Source organism: Podarcis tiliguerta (genome assembly GCF_965153285.1).
Source record: "Podarcis tiliguerta genome assembly, chromosome: 8".
Lineage (NCBI taxonomy): Eukaryota > Metazoa > Chordata > Lepidosauria > Squamata > Lacertidae > Podarcis > Podarcis tiliguerta.
In genome coordinates, this window is record NC_139541.1 from 23,879,377 (window position 1) to 23,896,593 (window position 17,217).

General features: G+C 49.6%; 1 protein-coding gene across 1 annotated transcript; it reads left to right on the forward strand.

Moving 5' to 3' along the window:
* Positions 1–6,396: 6,396 nt before the first annotated feature.
* FAM43B (family with sequence similarity 43 member B) lies at positions 6,397–12,069 on the forward strand. Its single transcript, XM_083452235.1, has one exon. It carries the CDS (start codon positions 7,689–7,691, stop codon positions 8,844–8,846), a length of 1,158 nt encoding a protein of 385 aa, XP_083308361.1. The 5' UTR covers positions 6,397–7,688; the 3' UTR covers positions 8,847–12,069.
* The last annotated feature ends 5,148 nt before the right edge of the window (positions 12,070–17,217 follow it).

A 17,217-nucleotide genomic window follows, 5' to 3' on the forward strand; every position in this document is an offset into this window, starting at 1 on the left:
GTGTCATCATTGGAGACACAGAAATCCAGAGGTTTTCTTTAACACTCAGTGACAAAGACTGACAGAGTGTCTTCTAGAGGAACTTATAATTTCTCTAAAAGCTGGTATTTGCAAATTGACTTATTTATAGTGTGTGCCTTCTCTGAGTCTTTGCGTTCCACATTTTGCCGTGAGGTTTTTATCTGTTCTCTCACATGAACAATGCAGGGAACTGGCCAAATAAATTCTTTGGCATCTTTTAAAGATATAAATGTGGTATGTTTCAGATGGAACTGGCTGGAGGGGTCCTGGGTGAGGGGCCAGCTTTTCTTTGCAATAGAAAGCTTTTTGGATTTGTCTTTCTAAAGGTGAGGGAGTGGTGGTGGTAGGGACATTATAGAGGCTGGGGCATCTGACTTACTGGCATCCTGTGGCCCTCCAGGTGTGGCTAGGCTCATCACATCCCTTGCCCAGCTCAACCAGTGACCAGGTAGAATGGGAGAGGCAGCCCAACAACTCTGGGAGGGCCATCAGCCTATGTTGATTGCTGAGGCCTCTCTTCCATCTTGCCTCCCCAAAAATCTACCACCAGAGATCATAGAATCACAGAATTTTAGAGCTGGAAATGACCCCAAAGATCATCCAATCCAACCCCCTGCAATGCAGGAATATGCAGCTGTCCCATACAGGGATTGAACCTGAAACCTTGGTGTTATCAGCAGCATGCTCTAACCAGCTGAGCTATCCAGGATTAAGTGCAGGATTCTGAAGCTGTGACCTTTCACATGTGCTATACAGTGGTACCTTGGGACGCAAACGGGATCCGTTCCAGAGCCCCGTTCGCATCCTGAATGGCGCTCAACCTGAAGCACATTCAACCCGAGGTATGACTGTATTGGCATAGCTGTCAACTTTTCCCTTTTCTTGCAAGGAATCCAATTCGGAATAAGGGAATTTCCCTTAAAAAGAGGGAAACGTTGACAGCTATGTATATTGGAAGTATTGGGATTCAGCTCAGCTTACACTGAAGACTGACAGGTCTGCCAGGGGAGAAAGGAGATAGAGAGAAGAACCCCCAAACTTCCTCACCTGTCCTTTATTACTTATTACATTTATACGACACCTATCCTCTAAGGGAGGCGGGTGGAGCTGTGGGTTAAACCACAGAGCCTAGGACTTGCCGATCAGAAGGTTGGCAGTTCGAATCCCTGCAACGGGGTGAGCTCCTGTTGCTCGGTCCCTGCTCCTGCCAACCTAGCAGTTCGAAAGCACATCAAAGTGCAAGTAGATAAATAGGTACCACTCCGGCGGGAAGGTAAACGGCGTTTCCGTGCACTGCTCTGGTTCGCCAGAAGCGGCTTAGTCATGCTGGCCACATGACCCGGAAGCTGTACGCTGGCTCCATTGGACCAATAAAGTGAGATAAGCGCCGCAACCCCAGAGCCGGCCATGACTGGATCTGATGGTCAGGGGTCCCTTTACCTTTTTATCCTCTAAGGAGGTTGAGGTGGCATTCAGAGTCCTTTGGCCACCCCCATTTTATCCTCACAACAGCCCTGTGAGGGAGGTCAGGCTAAGAGGCCCAAGGTCACCCAGTGAGCTGTTATGGCCAAGTGGGGATTTGAACCTGGACCATCCAGGTCCTAGTCCAACACTCTAACCGCTACACCACAGAGACATCTTTAACCTGTGCTGATCTTTTCTCAGATGCTGGACTGATGCTGTCAGGGCAGCTTTCCTCATTCCCTTCTTCCTCCTCTCCTTTGGAGAGGAGATATCTTTGTATGCTGAGAACAAAGAACTCTTTGTTAGATAGAACTAGGATTTTTCCTATCAAGCATAAATTTACTTTAATAAATTTAACTTTCTTATTTTTCCTAAACTCAGTGTCTCAGGGTGAAACAAGGGCAGAGCAGGCTCACCCTCCAAGCTGACTGTTAGTCCGACACACATATTCTATTATGTGTTCTATGCTACCTCTACTCCCCAGGAAAATGTCTAGCCATAGAAACAGGGAGACAAACAGGACTGAGTCTGAACTGGCTGCAAGAGTCTTTAGGGCTGTGAAGATTGGGTAAGAATACTATTTTAAAAAACCAAACCAAACATGTTTTATTTATCTGGTTTTTTAAATTTACCAAACCAGACAGCCCTATTGACTCATTTACATAAAAGAATACCATCACCGGTACCAAGCCAAGTCCACACAGAACGATTCCTTTTTTATATACTGAGGAAGAGTTCTGTGGAACTCTCAAGCTTGCGCTGTTCGTCCTTTGGTGAGCCTTAAATTCACAGGCACTGTCAGAGAATTCCTGCTTTCTGGAATCTTTGCAAAGCCTTCTGATCCATTTCCACGCTGCCTCTGCAGCCCAGAATCCCATGTTCCTCATTCTGAGGGGTGACCTCAACTTCTTTTGACATTCAGAACGACAACGAGGACTTCAAATGCAAGCTCCCGATGCTTAGCCAGGTTACATTTTATGTCCATCACTCGCTACATTAACACCCTTTCCTGGGCCTGGAGGAAATTCAGCTCAGATTATCAGCATCTCTTGGGGGAGACAAAAGGAAAAAGGGAAAAGGGGGGAAAAGGGAGGGGGAGCCTCTTTCAGTTTCTGCCTCTGTCTCTTCTAAAGCTCTTTGGAAATGTTCATTAATTCATTTTCACAGCATCCCTGAGAAGGAAGATGCTTTATCACCCTTTTTATAGCAAGGGAAATGGCATGATTTGATTTGTTACTTAGCCCTATTTAAAGAGATGGGGAAACTGTTCTCTGATCACCGGTTTCTGCAGGAACGACCATCGCTCGGTGCTAGAGCACATGCAAAAGGTCCCAGATTTAATCCCAGGCATCTGGGTGAGAGCCCTGCCTGATACCCCAGAGAGCCCCTGCCAGTCCGTGGAGCCAGTCCTAGATGGACCAAGCGCTTGGCTTAGGATAAGGCAGCTCCCATGTTCCTATGTTGCTCTCACTGCAGGAAAAAAAATATGTTATTTTGGTGAGAGCTGAGCCAAAATCCTCCCAGGAAACCTATGTTTAAAGAAACGGAGATTTTATATTTCCTAGTCCTTCCTCTAGAAAAAAAAGGGCAACTTTGCAGAATCCCCTCCAGATAGCCTGCATCACCTTTGTTGCTGTTGCATCCATGGTTTCCCACCCACCCCTGAACGATGCCCGAGAACTGTACATCGCACCTGCGCTGCCTCCTCCTCGGGTGCTTTTGCCTAGCTGGGATGTTCCCTTGAGCCCAGATTATGGAAGAATCTTGCTTGTCTGGAAAGAGGATGGAGAGAGGCATCCATAAAAACTTAGCCTGCTGTGCAAAAGCTAAGCACCAGCTTTTCTGTCCACTTTTGCTCCTGCCCTTGCCCACCAGTGGCATGTGGCCCCTGGAAGAAGGGGTTGTGGCCCTCGGGCAAAGAAATCTCCCTATCTCTGGCCTGGAGCTTTGTGGAGGATGCCAAATGAAGGCTTATACTGTCAAACACCTTCGCTGCAGCTATTGTTGCGACTTTGCAGGGACCGCAAAAAACACCCCAACCTAAATTGGCACTCCATGGTGGGGGTGGAAGGAAGAAGGTGAGTCCCACTCATGAGAAAGTGCTAAAGAATTTCTCCTCTCCCTGGACAAATCCCAGCTGGCTCTTAGCCAACAAATAGGGCGAGGTGATTTGCACACAGCTCTGAGGGTGACCCTCTTGTCTTTCCGTGTTTCACAATCTTCAGTGGCTTTCCAGAATGTATTCCAGCAGTTTGTCAAAAGCATCGGTCCATCTAGGTCAGAAGTGTCTACAATGACTGGCTGTGGCTCTCTAGGGGGATGTTCCCAGCCCAACTTGGAATTCATAATAGGATCATAGAATTGTAGAGTTGGAAGGGACCCCAAAGGGTCATCTAGTCCAACCCCCTCCAATGCAGGAATCTAAACTAAAGAATCCATGACAAATGGCCATCCAACCTCTGTTCAAAAACCTCTGATGAAGGAGAGTCCACCACCTTGCAAGGTAGTCCGTTCTTCCACTGTTGGGCAGCCCTTACTGCCAGAGGTTCTTCAAGACATGGCTTGTGGGAACATCGGGAAAGGAATGGAAGCTCTTTGTGATGCAGTTAAAAAGAGATTTGTTACGGCAGGCCTGGCCACAGGATGATTGAGGGGGAGGAGGACCATGGTTTGTTATTATATCGGACTGTGAGTTTGACCTGGCAGGGCCCCCTGAGAAAATTGAGGAAAGACTGGCAGGCCTGTGGAAATTAACGGACGGACTTTGGGTATGTTTTGTACGGAGGTATGGAAATGGTATGGCTCTTGGAGGAGTGTAAAATCTACACAGGATATAACAACGTTTGTTTTCAACCCACTTGTGGAGACTACCAGAGATCACAAAGAAAGGAATATATGATAACAACAAGAAGATGAGGAAAATAACAAAAGAGAAGATTGAACAGAACTGTGAATACTATTTTGACAGAACTGTGTACATCATAGCAGCAGCAAGAGAGATGTTTGGATCCCTTTCTGAGCTTGAAGTATGGGTACCCCCAACAAAATTTTAAAAATTTGGCTGTATAATTTGGAATTAATGTGATTTGGAATTAATGTGATTTGATTGGCCTGTTAATAAAAATTATATGAAAAAAAAATTGTCCAGATCACTGCTTGCACATATGATATCTGAAAGAGGAGGAGGGGAGAGGAATATGTGCTTATTGCCAAATGGTGGAGTTTTGTGTTGTTGTTTTTAAGAACACCAGCCTAGTAGTTCAGAGGAATAACATTTCAGCACCTGTGAGAACCAGGAACCCAGTGTTCAAAAGATGGAATCAAGATAGCCGCCCACCCCGCCCCCTCTGCAGTTAGATAGCTACAAACCTGAACATGATTTAAAATAGCATGACGCATGGTGAAAATACATCAGCTCAGAACAAGCTAATTTAGTCCTGGATGAGTGAAGAGCTTTGCATCTTATTAATAGCAATGCAATTTTGACATAATTGCTTTGAAACAGCACATCCAATGGATGAATCCATTATTATTTTAATGTATACAGTGATTGCTTCCCCCAGAGCCCTATTCTCCATAGATCCTGGGCAGTTTGGGATAATAGGCAGGCAGAAGTCCAACAGGTGATGTCTCCTCCCCACTGTTGAGTCTATCCCTCCCCCCACTTATCTGTACAGATTGTCAGCATGGTGTGAAAAGCAAATTCATTTGCTGCACCAGTTTATGCATGCCTACTCAGAAGCAGTTAAAGCTATGGTTTTCCCAGTAGTGATGTATGGAAGTGAGAGCTGGACCATAAAGAAGGCTGATCGCCAAAGAATTGATGCTTTTGGATTGTGGCACCGGAGGAGACTCTTGAGGGTCCCATGGACTGCAAGAAGATCGAACCTATCCATTCATAAGGAAATCAGCCCTGAGTGCTCATTGGAAGGACAGATTGTGAAGCTGAGGCTCCAATACTTTGGCCACCTCATGAGAAGAGAAGACCCCTGGAAAAGACCCTGATGTTGGGAAAGATGGAGGGCACAAGGAGAAGGGGACGACAGAGGACGAGATGGTTGGATAGTGTTCTCAAAGCTACCAGCATGAGTTTGACCAAACTGCGGGTGGCAGTGGAAGACAGGAGTGCCTGGCGTGCTCTGGTCCATGGGCTCACGAAGAGTCGGACACGACTAAATGACTAAACAACACTCAGAAGCAAGGTCTGTTGAGTACAATGGGAATCCCTGTACACAGCAGCAGCCTAGGTTGTCAGAAGTACTGTGAGTCTGACTTCTTGAAGTGGAGGTGCAGAATCTCTGGTGGTCTCTGTACGAGTCAGTGTTCCAATCTCAGCATCCTTTGAATCAGCCTCTGCAGGGACGGGGAAGCTGTCCGTTGCATCCCTGAATGAGTCAAAGCTCAGGATTTGACTCTTTGCAGTTATTACCAGAACAGTGGCTCCCAGAAACAATGGAGGTGAACCCCTTTGAGGCTATGCCAGGTCTTGGTGGGGGCTACTGTGGACCACCTTTACCTTTCCAAATCTGCTCAAATCGGCAAGGGGGTGTGGTGAAACAAAAAAGACCTAGACACGCCCCCCCAAGACTAGAGTCAACTGGGCGGGGGAGGGGATGAGGAACCGAGGGAGCAGGTGCTGAAGGATGGTGGGAGCTGGAATTTAGCAACAGCTGGATACCCAGAGATATCCCCCACCTCTGGTGCCTTCCAGATGTAGTGGGACTGGAGCTCCTATCAGCAACATCCTCTCCCATCATCCCTGACCACTGGGCATGCTGGCTGCTGGGGCTAATGAGAACTGAAAATCCAACCACATCGGAAAACAGGCCTGACACTCGTGGCGTGGATGCCATACCAAGGCAGAAGATGAGAGCGATGGACCATTCCCCACACAACACAAAGCATCCTTGGGTCCCCAGCGCGTTCTGGCTTTTACCTTTTCCTTCAGATCCTGCCATGCAGGGGGTTGGACTAGATGACCCCTTTTGGCCCCCTACCATTCTAAGAGATTCAAGCCGCGCGCCCGCGGGTGGGCGTGGCGTAAGGGAAGGGGCGGAGGCGCGGAGCTATTGAGGCCAACAGCCCCTGAGTGTGAATTTGACAGGCCGGGTGGTGAGTAGGTGTTTCTCTTCCTCTCAGTTACCTCCCCGCCCCTGGAGGAGGACCGACGCCACGCGCGTCTGCTCTGAGACGCACTCCTTTCACACGTGCGCGCGCCTACACGTGTAGGGAGACGGGAACGCGGGCGGCCCGGGAGAGCGCTCGGATCGCGCGCGCAACGCTTTGCGCGCGACCGGAGAGGGAGGCGGAGCAGCGCGCAGGGACTCCGCCGCCGCCGCCTCTGCTTCCCTTCCTTCGATCGCGGCTTCTCGCAGGCAGAAAGGCTGATCCGAATCGGGAGCTGGCTCCGAGGCAAGACGGGGAATTGGGGCCAGGGCTCCCTTCGCGGGGTGGGGGAACCCCAGCCCGGTGGGTGAGTCCTGGAGGGATCTCCGGGCTGGGAAAGGGAGACCAGCAGGCAGGGAGACAGAAAAGGAATATTTCATCTCCGCCCCCCCCCCGCCCCGCTTCAATAACACACCAGCTGCCTCTTTAAATAGTGCAGAAATCGGGGCTCCCGAACATAGAGAGAGAACTGCCCCCGCCCCCCTACAGTGGGTAGGAGGAGTAGGTCAAGACGGAGTGGGGGTGGACACGTCTTTGGCATTCACACATGCCGAGGAGCACCGGGAGGATAGGATCCGGCAAGCGCTTTGCTCCTAAGAGGGGAGAATTGAACTCTAGCCCCCAAAGATGAAAACAAAGCGTCCCCTTTCTAGCTAGGAGCAGGGCACCAGGGAGGCTGGCCGAGATCAGGCATAGTATTGCTATACCGATATATGGCATTTACACGCCACCATTCCCTCCAAGGACCTCAAGGCGCCTCCTCAGTAAATCCCCACAACAACCCTGTGAGGTAGATTAGGCTTTGCTCCCAAGGTCACCCAGCGAGCTCCATGGCTGAGCAGGGATTCGAACCCTGGTCTCGCAGGTGCTAGCCCAACGTCCCAACCACTGTGCCACGCTGGTTCTTGCATTAGCCAGCATCCACCTAGGCTGATTCTTCCTGGGATGTGTACCCGCCCTGCCCCGCAGCTGCAAGAGAAGCCTTGCCCCTAGGTAAAGGGTAGCGTGCCTGGGTTGGGACCTCTCCGCTGCCCACCATGGCTGCCATGCTGCCCTGGCGCCGGAGCAAGTTTGTCCTGGTGGAGGAGAATGAGGGAAAAGGCAAGAGCAAGAGTTTGGGTCCCGGCTTGAGCTACGCCTCTTTGCTGTCCAACTTTGTTCGCTCCTGCCCGGACCTGTGGCCCGAGTGCCCCCTGGAGCGGCTGGGCAGCGTCTTCCGCAGCAAGCGCCAGAAAGTGGAGCTGAACAAGGAAGACCCCACCTACACCGCCTGGTACCTGGGCAACGCCGTCACCCTGCAGGCGAAAGGCGAGGGCTGCACCGAAGAGGCGGTAGAGAAGATCTGGGCCAAGAGCGAATTCGGGAGCCGCAGCACCAAGATGAAGTTGACGCTTGGCCCCCACGGCATCCGCATGAGCCCCTGCGAGAAAGGGCTGCGGCGGCCGAGCCATGCCTACCTGCTGCACCGCATCACCTACTGCGTGGCCGATGGGCGGCACCCCAAGGTCTTCGCCTGGGTCTACCGGCACCAGGTCAAGAACAAAGCAGTGGTCTTGCGGTGCCACGCTGTCCTGCTCTCCAAGGCTGAGAAGGCCCACTCCATGGCACTTTTGCTCTACCAGACGTCCCACTCGGCCTTCAACGAGTTCAAGCGGCTCAAGAGGCAAAACGATTCGCGCCACATCCAGCAGCAACTCCTGGGCGAAGCCATCATCCCCCTGGTGCCCCTACGCAAACTCCTCAACTGCAAGTGCCCCTACAGGCCTCCAGCGGACAGGGGACGCAGCGCCCCGAGGCTGAGCGCCATCCAGGAGGAGGAGGAGGAGGAAGAGGAGAAAGCGGACAGGGAGGAAGGGGCCTTGGGTGCCCCTTGCGGCTGCACAGCCAGCTCTGCAAACGGCAGGACCGGCGCCAACCTGAGCAGCTGCGCCAGCGCTGCCGCTGGGGCTGCCACCGCCACTATAGGCGTCCGACTGTCCATTTGCACCACCTTGGCCATCGGCACGACTGACGGCACGGCCCTCTGCCACAACGCTGACACCACTCGGGGCCGCAAGACGGTCAAAAGCAGGGAGAGGCCCGAGGTGCTGACTTTAGCCCACGAGCTGAGGGTCTGCACTTTGAGGGGGCCCCACCACCGGGAGGACTTGCCATCTTGGGAGCCCCCCAAAGAGTCGTCTTGCCTGCCTTGTTAAGGATCCTGCGGGCATGGGTTTATTTTGCAGACTCTCCTCCCCGGTGATGGATTTGAGGGAGTGGGCGTCGGGAACATGTTGTTTCCTCTGCTGCTTTGTTCCCTCGTTGGGCTGCACTCGGTACATTCAAGGTTGATAGACGGCACATGGCAGAATGGTTAGTCCTTGCCAGGGGATGAACATTGTTGACGTGCCGGTTCTACCTAACTGATGTCTTATGGCCCGGTTTTGACCAAACCGACCCATCTGTTCCAGCCATTTTTATTCTTCGGCGGACCCTCTGAGGCTTCTCACTCTCTGATCAACCTGTGCCAACCTGTTGAACGACTGCCGGACACCCAGCACCCCACCTCTGGGATCAGGGTGGCTTGATGGTTCTTACACGTAGAAGTGAGGTTGTGCAGGCTACAGCGGCTTTTAATACTTGTTTGAAGTGGCAAAGGGGGAAAATGTCTCAAGCCGGGCAGGGGGAGCAAAATCTCTCTGTGTATGTATGCCTCAGCATCAATATTTATTTATATGTAAAGAGTGCTCACCCTTTGTATCTGTACATGTTTTTGCATGCTTCCTTCCTCCCCACCCCTGGTGAGGGGTATGTGTGACATCATACTGGGCATCCGCTTTTGGGAACTTGTATTGGGTTAGGAGGCCAAATGAGGAACACTCTTGGAAGCAATCATTTCCCCTCCAACCAACTAATATTGGAGCTGCAGGAGTGGAAGTGAGGTTTAAACTTGGGTTTCCAATTCCATTGCATTTCTTTTTCACTAGCCTTCTGGGGCCAAGGTACTCTACTGCCAAAACGTCCAATTTTGTGTGTCCAGAAAACGCAGCTTCTCTCCTTTGAGTAAGGGCCTGACCCAATTAGGTTCCCCACATTTTTGAAGAGGTAAATTAAGTAGTGTGTGTGTGTGTGTGTGTGTATGAGAGAGAGAGAGAGAGAGAGAGAGAGAGAGAATATCTGGCTAGCCTTTACTCAAAGCAGAGAATCTGCGGAATTCCCGAAACCCTCTTTAAAAAACAAACTGGGTTTCTAGTCCCCATTGTTTTGAATTCACACAGTGGAAAGGTAAACATAGGCAACTGATGACCCATAATGGGCTAAATTCAGCACTTGCCCCCCTCCCCTGCAGCAGCTTCACACCTGGTCCCAATGGATTCCCTGATCCTTTTTGCTGCATATGTTGATTCTTTCGTTTGCTGCATGTCAGAGACTACCCAGAAAAAGAAGAATCTGGATTCCGCAGGTTTTTATCGGTGTATGCACATGTCTGTCAATGATACAAAGGAGGCAGGAAAGACATGAAGGAACTGAAAACACTGTATTTAGAACTCCGTAGCAACAATAAAGCACAAGAGAACCAGGCAATTCCTAATACATTGATTGGGACTTGCTCACATTTCGGTCGATTTGGAAAGCTGAAATGTGGATGAGGAAAAACTGGGAGGGCCTCTGGTAGTGAGTTGTCGGGGTTTGGAAGCCAACTAAGCCTTCCTCAGAGGAGATGCACTGAAATTAACCAACCTACGTTAGTCATGTCCATCCAGATCAATGGAGCTACTCTGAGTAGGACTGCCATTGGCTACAACCCATTGAAACTGGTAGGTTTCACACCAGGCATTGAAGCACTATGATACCACTTTAAACTGCTATGGCTTCCTCTGAATAATTCTGGGAACTGTAGTTTGCTAAGGGTGCCGAGAGTATTTAGGAGACCCCTATTCCCTTCCCAGAGCTATAATTCCCATAATTCCCTGACAATTGTTAAACCACTCTGAAATAGTAGCTCTGTGGAGGAGAATGGGATCTCCTAACAACACTCAGCACCCTTAAACTACAGTTCCCAGGATTCTTTGGGGGCAAGCCTTAAAGTGGCATGATGCTCTAAATGTATAGGCAGATGAAGCCCTAGTAAAGACTATTAGTTTCAGTGGATCTGCTATGAGCATGACTTGGTCGGATTTTCAAACTGAGAGCTTAAAAATCAGCAAAGGTTTGGTTCTGTTCTGGGGAGAAATCTGCCTTTGAGACTCGGAAATGGAATATATGATTTCCGCCCACATTTTGCTGCTGGGGAGGGCTCAGTGCTCAGTTGCAGAGGGCAAGCTCTGCACATGGAAGGTCTCGGATATTGCGAAGGTTGCAGGTTCGATCCCTGTATGGGACAGCTGCATTGCAGAGGGTTGGACTAGATGATCCTCAGGGTCCCTTTCCAACTCTACAATTCTATGAAAGACGTGTGTAAAGTTATGCGTGGTATAGAGAACGCGGACAGAGAAAAGGTTCCCTCCCTTTCTCAACCACACCAGAACGGGTGGCCATCCAATGAGGCAGAAGGATTCGGGAGAGACAAAAGTACTTCTTTGTGCAGCAAGTGGTTAAACTATGGAACTCACTGCCGCAGGAGGGAGGGATGGCGCCCAGTTTGGATGGCTTTCAAAGAGGATTGGACAAATTTTTGGAAGATAAAGCTACTAGCCCTGATGGCAATGCTCTCTGCCTATGGTTGGAGGCAATAATGCTTTTGAATTACCAGGCGCTAGAAGCCACAGAGGGCTCAGGTCCAGTTTGCAGGTATCCCACAGGCATCGGGTTGGTCTCTGCAAGGACAGGAGGCCGGACTAGATGGACCACTGGCCTGATCCAGCAGCCTCTTCTTACGTTCTGCTCGTAGGGCTGACCACTTTGAGAAGAGAATGCTGAACTAGATAGGCCTTCTAGCTGAATCAGGCTAAATCACTCTGCGTATGTTCTTAAAAACTCATGCCTGAAACATTGGAGACCTCCTCCCAATCGTTGTAGGGCCACACTGAGCTCTACAGGGCTAATGCACAGCTTGGGATGTTCCCTTGCACCCACACTTCAAATCCTCAGCATAAATATCGGGTTCTATCTAGGGAAGATTCCTGCTTGACACCCTGTAGAGTCAGACGACTGCCAGCCTTTCCCAATCTGACACCTTCCAGATGTTGCTGAATCCCAACTCCATCATTCCTGAAAGTTGATCATGCTGTCTGTTTGCTGATGGAAGGTGAATTTCAGTAACATCTGGAGTGTACAAGGGTCCTCAGCCCTTATGCGGCCAATATCGAGCTTAATGGGTCAAGGGAATATTCTGGTACGGCAGCTGCTTAAGACATATTTTACTGGTGAATTTGGATTGCCTTTTTAAAAAATAAATAAAATCTTCTCCCTTTCGGCTGTCTCAAGACATGTTTGCCTGGGATGGGATTGTGCGTCTTCTTTGTGTGGGGGCGGAATGCAGAACCTGGGGGTGACATCTTCCATTTTTTATGTGGCGAGATCTCTGGAGAGGAGAGAACCTTAGCGAGTCATTATTGAAGAAACTGGAAGTGCAGGAGAATCGTGTGTGTGTGTGTGTGTGTGTGTGTGTGTGTGTGTGTGTACAGGCATAGGTCTGTGACGGAGGCAAAGCATGATAATAACTGCTTTGCAATCTTTGTGCGCAGAAAAATATGTTTCCCCCGCTCTCTTTTCTATATGCATTGTATTCAACTGGGGAGGGGGAGGTGATGAGGTCAGAAAGGAATATTACACCTAGAGGCAAACGACTGTCTATTTTTAGCTACTTCCTGTAGCAATTGCTTTTCCAGAAAGATCCACTGAAGGGAGGGGGGGTGGAAATGGGGTACAACATCAACTTTGAGTGGTCATGGCAAATGACTTCTTTTCTTTAAGTTGGGCCACATGGCAAGGCAACTCACCTCCGGCAGGGAGGTGATGGGGCCAGCTGGCAATGAACGTTTGACTTCTTTATCTGTTTTTCCTTACTCTCCTGGCTCAAGCAACTCATATGAGCTCCCTACCAAGCTGCTGAGTTTGGTACAATGCTCCATCTAATTCAGTATTGTCTACACTGACTGGCAGCAGCTCTCCCAAGTTCCAAGTGGGGGTCTCTCCAAGCCTTTACCTGGAGATGCTGGGAACTGAACCTGGGGTGCTCTGCATGGAAAAAGAGTGCTCTAACCACTGAGCTTTATTTTCCCCCTGCCCAAAGCTTGGTAGATGTTTGGAGTTTTGCTCCCGAAATAGCAAGAATCATGTCATTTCTGTTCTTGGTGACAATGTCTCACGGCAATTGCAAATACAGTGGTACCTCAGGTTAAGTACTTAATTCGTTCCGGAGGTCCGTTCCTAACCTGAAACTGTTCTTAACCTGAGGTACCACTTTAGCTAATGGGGCCTCCCACTGCTGCTGCCGCGTGATTTCTGTTCTCATCCTGAAGCAAAGTTCTTAACCTGAGGTACTATTTCTGGGTTAGCGGAGTCTGTAACCTAAAGCATATGTAACCTGAGATACCACTGTAAGGCTGAAGTGACCCCCCCCCCCAGTTCCATTCCTCTATTTTTCCTCAGGGTTGTTCTGTGGAGGAAACACAGGCACCTTGAGCACTCCTTGCAAGCTGATTGGAAATGTGGAGAAGTAAATATTGGGAAAGTGAGAAACAGAGATGAAATTGACATATCCCTACCCCTGGGTAAGACCTCTGAACTAAGTTGCTGGGTGGGTTGGGAATGGCAATAGTATATCAAGTGCTTCTTTGCACAAAGAAGGTTCTGGATTCCAATGTCTTCAAGTTAAGGTTGCGCTTGGAAAGGCCCCTCTCTTGGGGAGCTGCTGCTTGCTGCCAGTCAGCAGTAGACTGCACCTGCCTGGCTGGATCAGGAATTATGTTGGGTGGGAGTCAAAGGTATGGGGGTCCCTGCAGAGGGTTCCTGCTTTGGCCACCAGCTTCTCCAGGTATGGCTGGAAAAGACCTCCGTCTGCAGCCGTGAAGAGCTGCTTCCAGTCAGTGTGCGCAGTATTGAACTAGACTGACCGAGCATCCTCCTCACTATAAGGCAACCTTGTGTTCCTATGATTCAACATTAAACTGAAACTGTACAGAAAGTCAGAAGAATAAGAACTTGAACTGAAAAGACCACCAGGGCTCCTGAGATGTTCAGCTGAGACTTCAGGCCGTTGTGTTATTGCTCCCTCCGCCCTCAGATTGCCACGACTGCTAGTGCCGTCAAGCTGAACAGGTCCTGTCCCACGTGCCACACAGGAGGGTGGGGAAACGTGTTCCAGCCCAAGGGCCACATGCACTCCTAAGCAACTTTCTGGGGGCCGGATGCTGGGGGTGGGCGGAGGCTGAGGCAAAAGTGAGCAGAGCAACAAATGTGAATGTTGACTTTTGTGTAGCGTGTTTTGTGCAGTATTTTTCACCCGCTCTTTGTCCTCCATCCAAATGGCATTATCTGAATTCAAGGACACTTTCCAGCCAGGGAAAAACACTTGAGGGGGAGCAAAGCAGGGACATTTTGGGGAGGGTCCCGGGGTCCAGCTAGAGAGCCTTAGAGGGCCGCATTTGACTCCTGCAGGTTCCCCATTGTTAACGGAGAAATCTGAGGGCTCCCTTGGACAAAAAACAAGGACACCAGCCAGGAATACCAGAGCTAAACTGCAGCCAGTAGGCTTGGTCTTTATTGAAGACTGTCGTGACAGGACTCCCACCTGCCACAAGGCGGAACAAGATGGAAGCCCCGAACAAAAGAGCCCCCAAACTTTTATTAGCTGCTAATCTCCATGTTAGGTAAAGGTAAAGGGACCCCTGACCATTAGGTCCAGTCGTGGCTGACTCTGGGGTTGCAGCGCTCATCTCGCTTTATTGGCCGAGGGAGCCGGTGTACAGCTTCCGGGTCATGTGGCCAGCATGACTAAGCTGCTTCTGGCGAACCACAGCAACACACGGAAACGCTGTTTACCTTCCCACTGGAGCGGTACCTATTTATCTACTTGCACTTTGACGTGCTTTCAAACTGCTAGGTTGGCAGGAGCAGGGACCAAGCAACGGGAGCTCACCACGTCACAGGGATTCGAACCACCAACCTTCTGATTGGCAAGTCCTGGGCTCTGTGGTTTAACCAACAGTGCCACCCTTGTTCCTTATCCCCATGTTACACCCCCCCCCCAAACTACATCACTACTACATCATGGTTACATCATGAAAGGGGAGGTCTGGTGGCAGTAATCTGAGCATCCTGGACCCTGCCCCATGGTTCCCCTTGCCCTCCACCAAGCACCCATCAAGTGTAACAAAAAAGATATTTACATTTCCCTGTTTCCCAGCCAAGTTAATCGCACCCTTTTGTCTCCATCTGGGTTTGTTATTTCTGGAATGACTACCTATCTGGCACTCAGGTATCAGGATGCCAGGGATTTTCACTCAGGCAGAGGGGCTGCTGAGTAGCTGAGCTCACATGTCTATATGAATTTCTGATGCTTCCCCTGTGAGCCAGTACATAGATACATTTATCAGTGAATTCTTGCATTTGGTATCGTGCAGCAAAGGCCCTTTGGATAGATAGGAAGAAACTGTGATGAAGTGTTTTGTGGGGACAAATCACAAAAGTCACAAAAGCGATTGTGCTGGTTTTGGTAGTGGGCTGCATGTGCATGATATCTGTTGGAGGGGCAGCCCCCCCAACTTATACATAAATTCCTGCAACACCATCCTTGTGGGGCTTGACTGGAGAGAGAATCTGAAGAGAGGCTGTGTCCGTGCCACTCTCTTGGTGCCATCCCTCTGACAATGAGGGCTGTGTGTCTCCCCCCTCCAATTAATCCATATCCCCAAGCAGCTGCTGGCTTGATGTGCAACTTGTGACATTGGGTGCCTTTCCTGGTTCTCGAATGAGCTCTGCGAGGGACACTGCTCTCTCTGTTGCTCTGCCACCCCCCCCACCTTGGGGTGGGGTGTGTGAGCACAGTGCTTGACTGTATTCCCCCCAGATCCATACAAGCTTCCTCCTTTCCAGACAAGAAGTTGGCAGTGGGACACCAGGAAAGCGGCACTTGCCTGGCTTTCCAGAGGCCAGGGTTCTTCACGCAGGGTTTCCCCATCCAATCCCAGCTCCATCACCTGTCGCCCTTGGATAGCTGTCAGGCACCAGTGTGTCATAGCATCTTACAGCTGGAAGGGACCCAAGGGTCATCTAGCCCAACCCCCTGCAATGCAGGAATCTCAGCTAAAGCATCCAGGACAGGGGGCCATCCAACCTCTGCTGAAAAACCTCCAAGGAAGGAGAGGCCACTACCTCTCTGTTCCACTGTCAAACAGCTCTTTCTGTCAGAGAATTCTTCCTTCTCATTTCTTGAACAGTGGTACCTTGGGTTAAGAACTTCATTCGTTCTGGAGGTCCGTTCTTAACCTGAAACTGTTCTTAACTTGAGGTACCACTTTAGCTAACGGAGCCTCCCGCTGCCACCGTGCTGCCGCCACACAATTTCTGTTCTCATCCTGAAGCAAAGTTCTTAACCCGAGGTACTATTTCTGGGTTAGCGGAGTCTGTAACCTGAAGCGTCTGTAACCCGAGGTACCACTGTAACTTGAAGCCATTGCCTCGAGTCCTAACCTCCAGAGCAGGAGAAAACAAGCAAGCTCCCTCTTCCATGTGACAGCCCTTGAGATATCTGAAGATGGGTGGCTATCATATCTCTTCTCAGTCTCCTCTTTTCCAGGCTAAACATACCCAGCTCTTTTAAGTCCTTCCCAAAAGGCTTAGTTTCCAGACGCTTGATCATCTTCATTGCTTTCCTCTGCACACGTTCCAGCTCATCCCAACTACTGGGAAGCTGGGTCTTCCAGTGGCCATTTTAATTTCCCATCATGCCCCCAATGGAGCATTGAGACCTCTAGTGGTGCCTGCTATTTAAATTTCCCACAGTGCCCTGGAGGAATGATACATCAGTGGGGCATGATGGGAAATTAAACTGGCTGCCCATCACTGCTACCAAGTGAGCATAACTAAGGTGGGAGGGACCCCTAGAGAACATTCAGTCATTCATTAAATATGTCAACAAGTGACTAAATACATAATTAATAGTAATGTCCAGGGTACAAACTATTCTAGAACTTATCTCCTTGTAAGATAAGAAATGTTCTATTTTGTGAAGCTTTTCTTCATGAATGTTTCAATTTTAATATTTATGTCAATGTAGTTTTTTAAAAGGATCTTTATTTATCTTTATTTTTGAAAAATATTTGTTCCACCCTTCCATTTTAGAAACAACACTCAATATGACTTTTTTTCCAAAACAATCAAGAGGGAAAACTAATAATCTGTACCGAACGCATCTGGAAAATAATAAACAGGGACATGTCGCAAACAGATGACACAACATTTATCTCGTAGTTGTTAGACTAGGCCTGTGAAGACTCGAGTTCAAATCCCACTCAGCCATTAATGATTAGGTGATCTCAGGCCAGTCATTGTGTCTTAGTCCAGCTTACCTCACAGAGTTGTTGTGAGGATAAAACATACCAGAGAGGAACAACTAACAGTGCTTTGAGCTCTGATAAGAAA

Coding starts and splice junctions, on each gene's coding strand:
- FAM43B (XM_083452235.1), top strand. CDS start 7,689: ATGGCTGCCATGCTGCCCTGGCGCCGGAGCAAGTTTGTCCTGGTGGAG.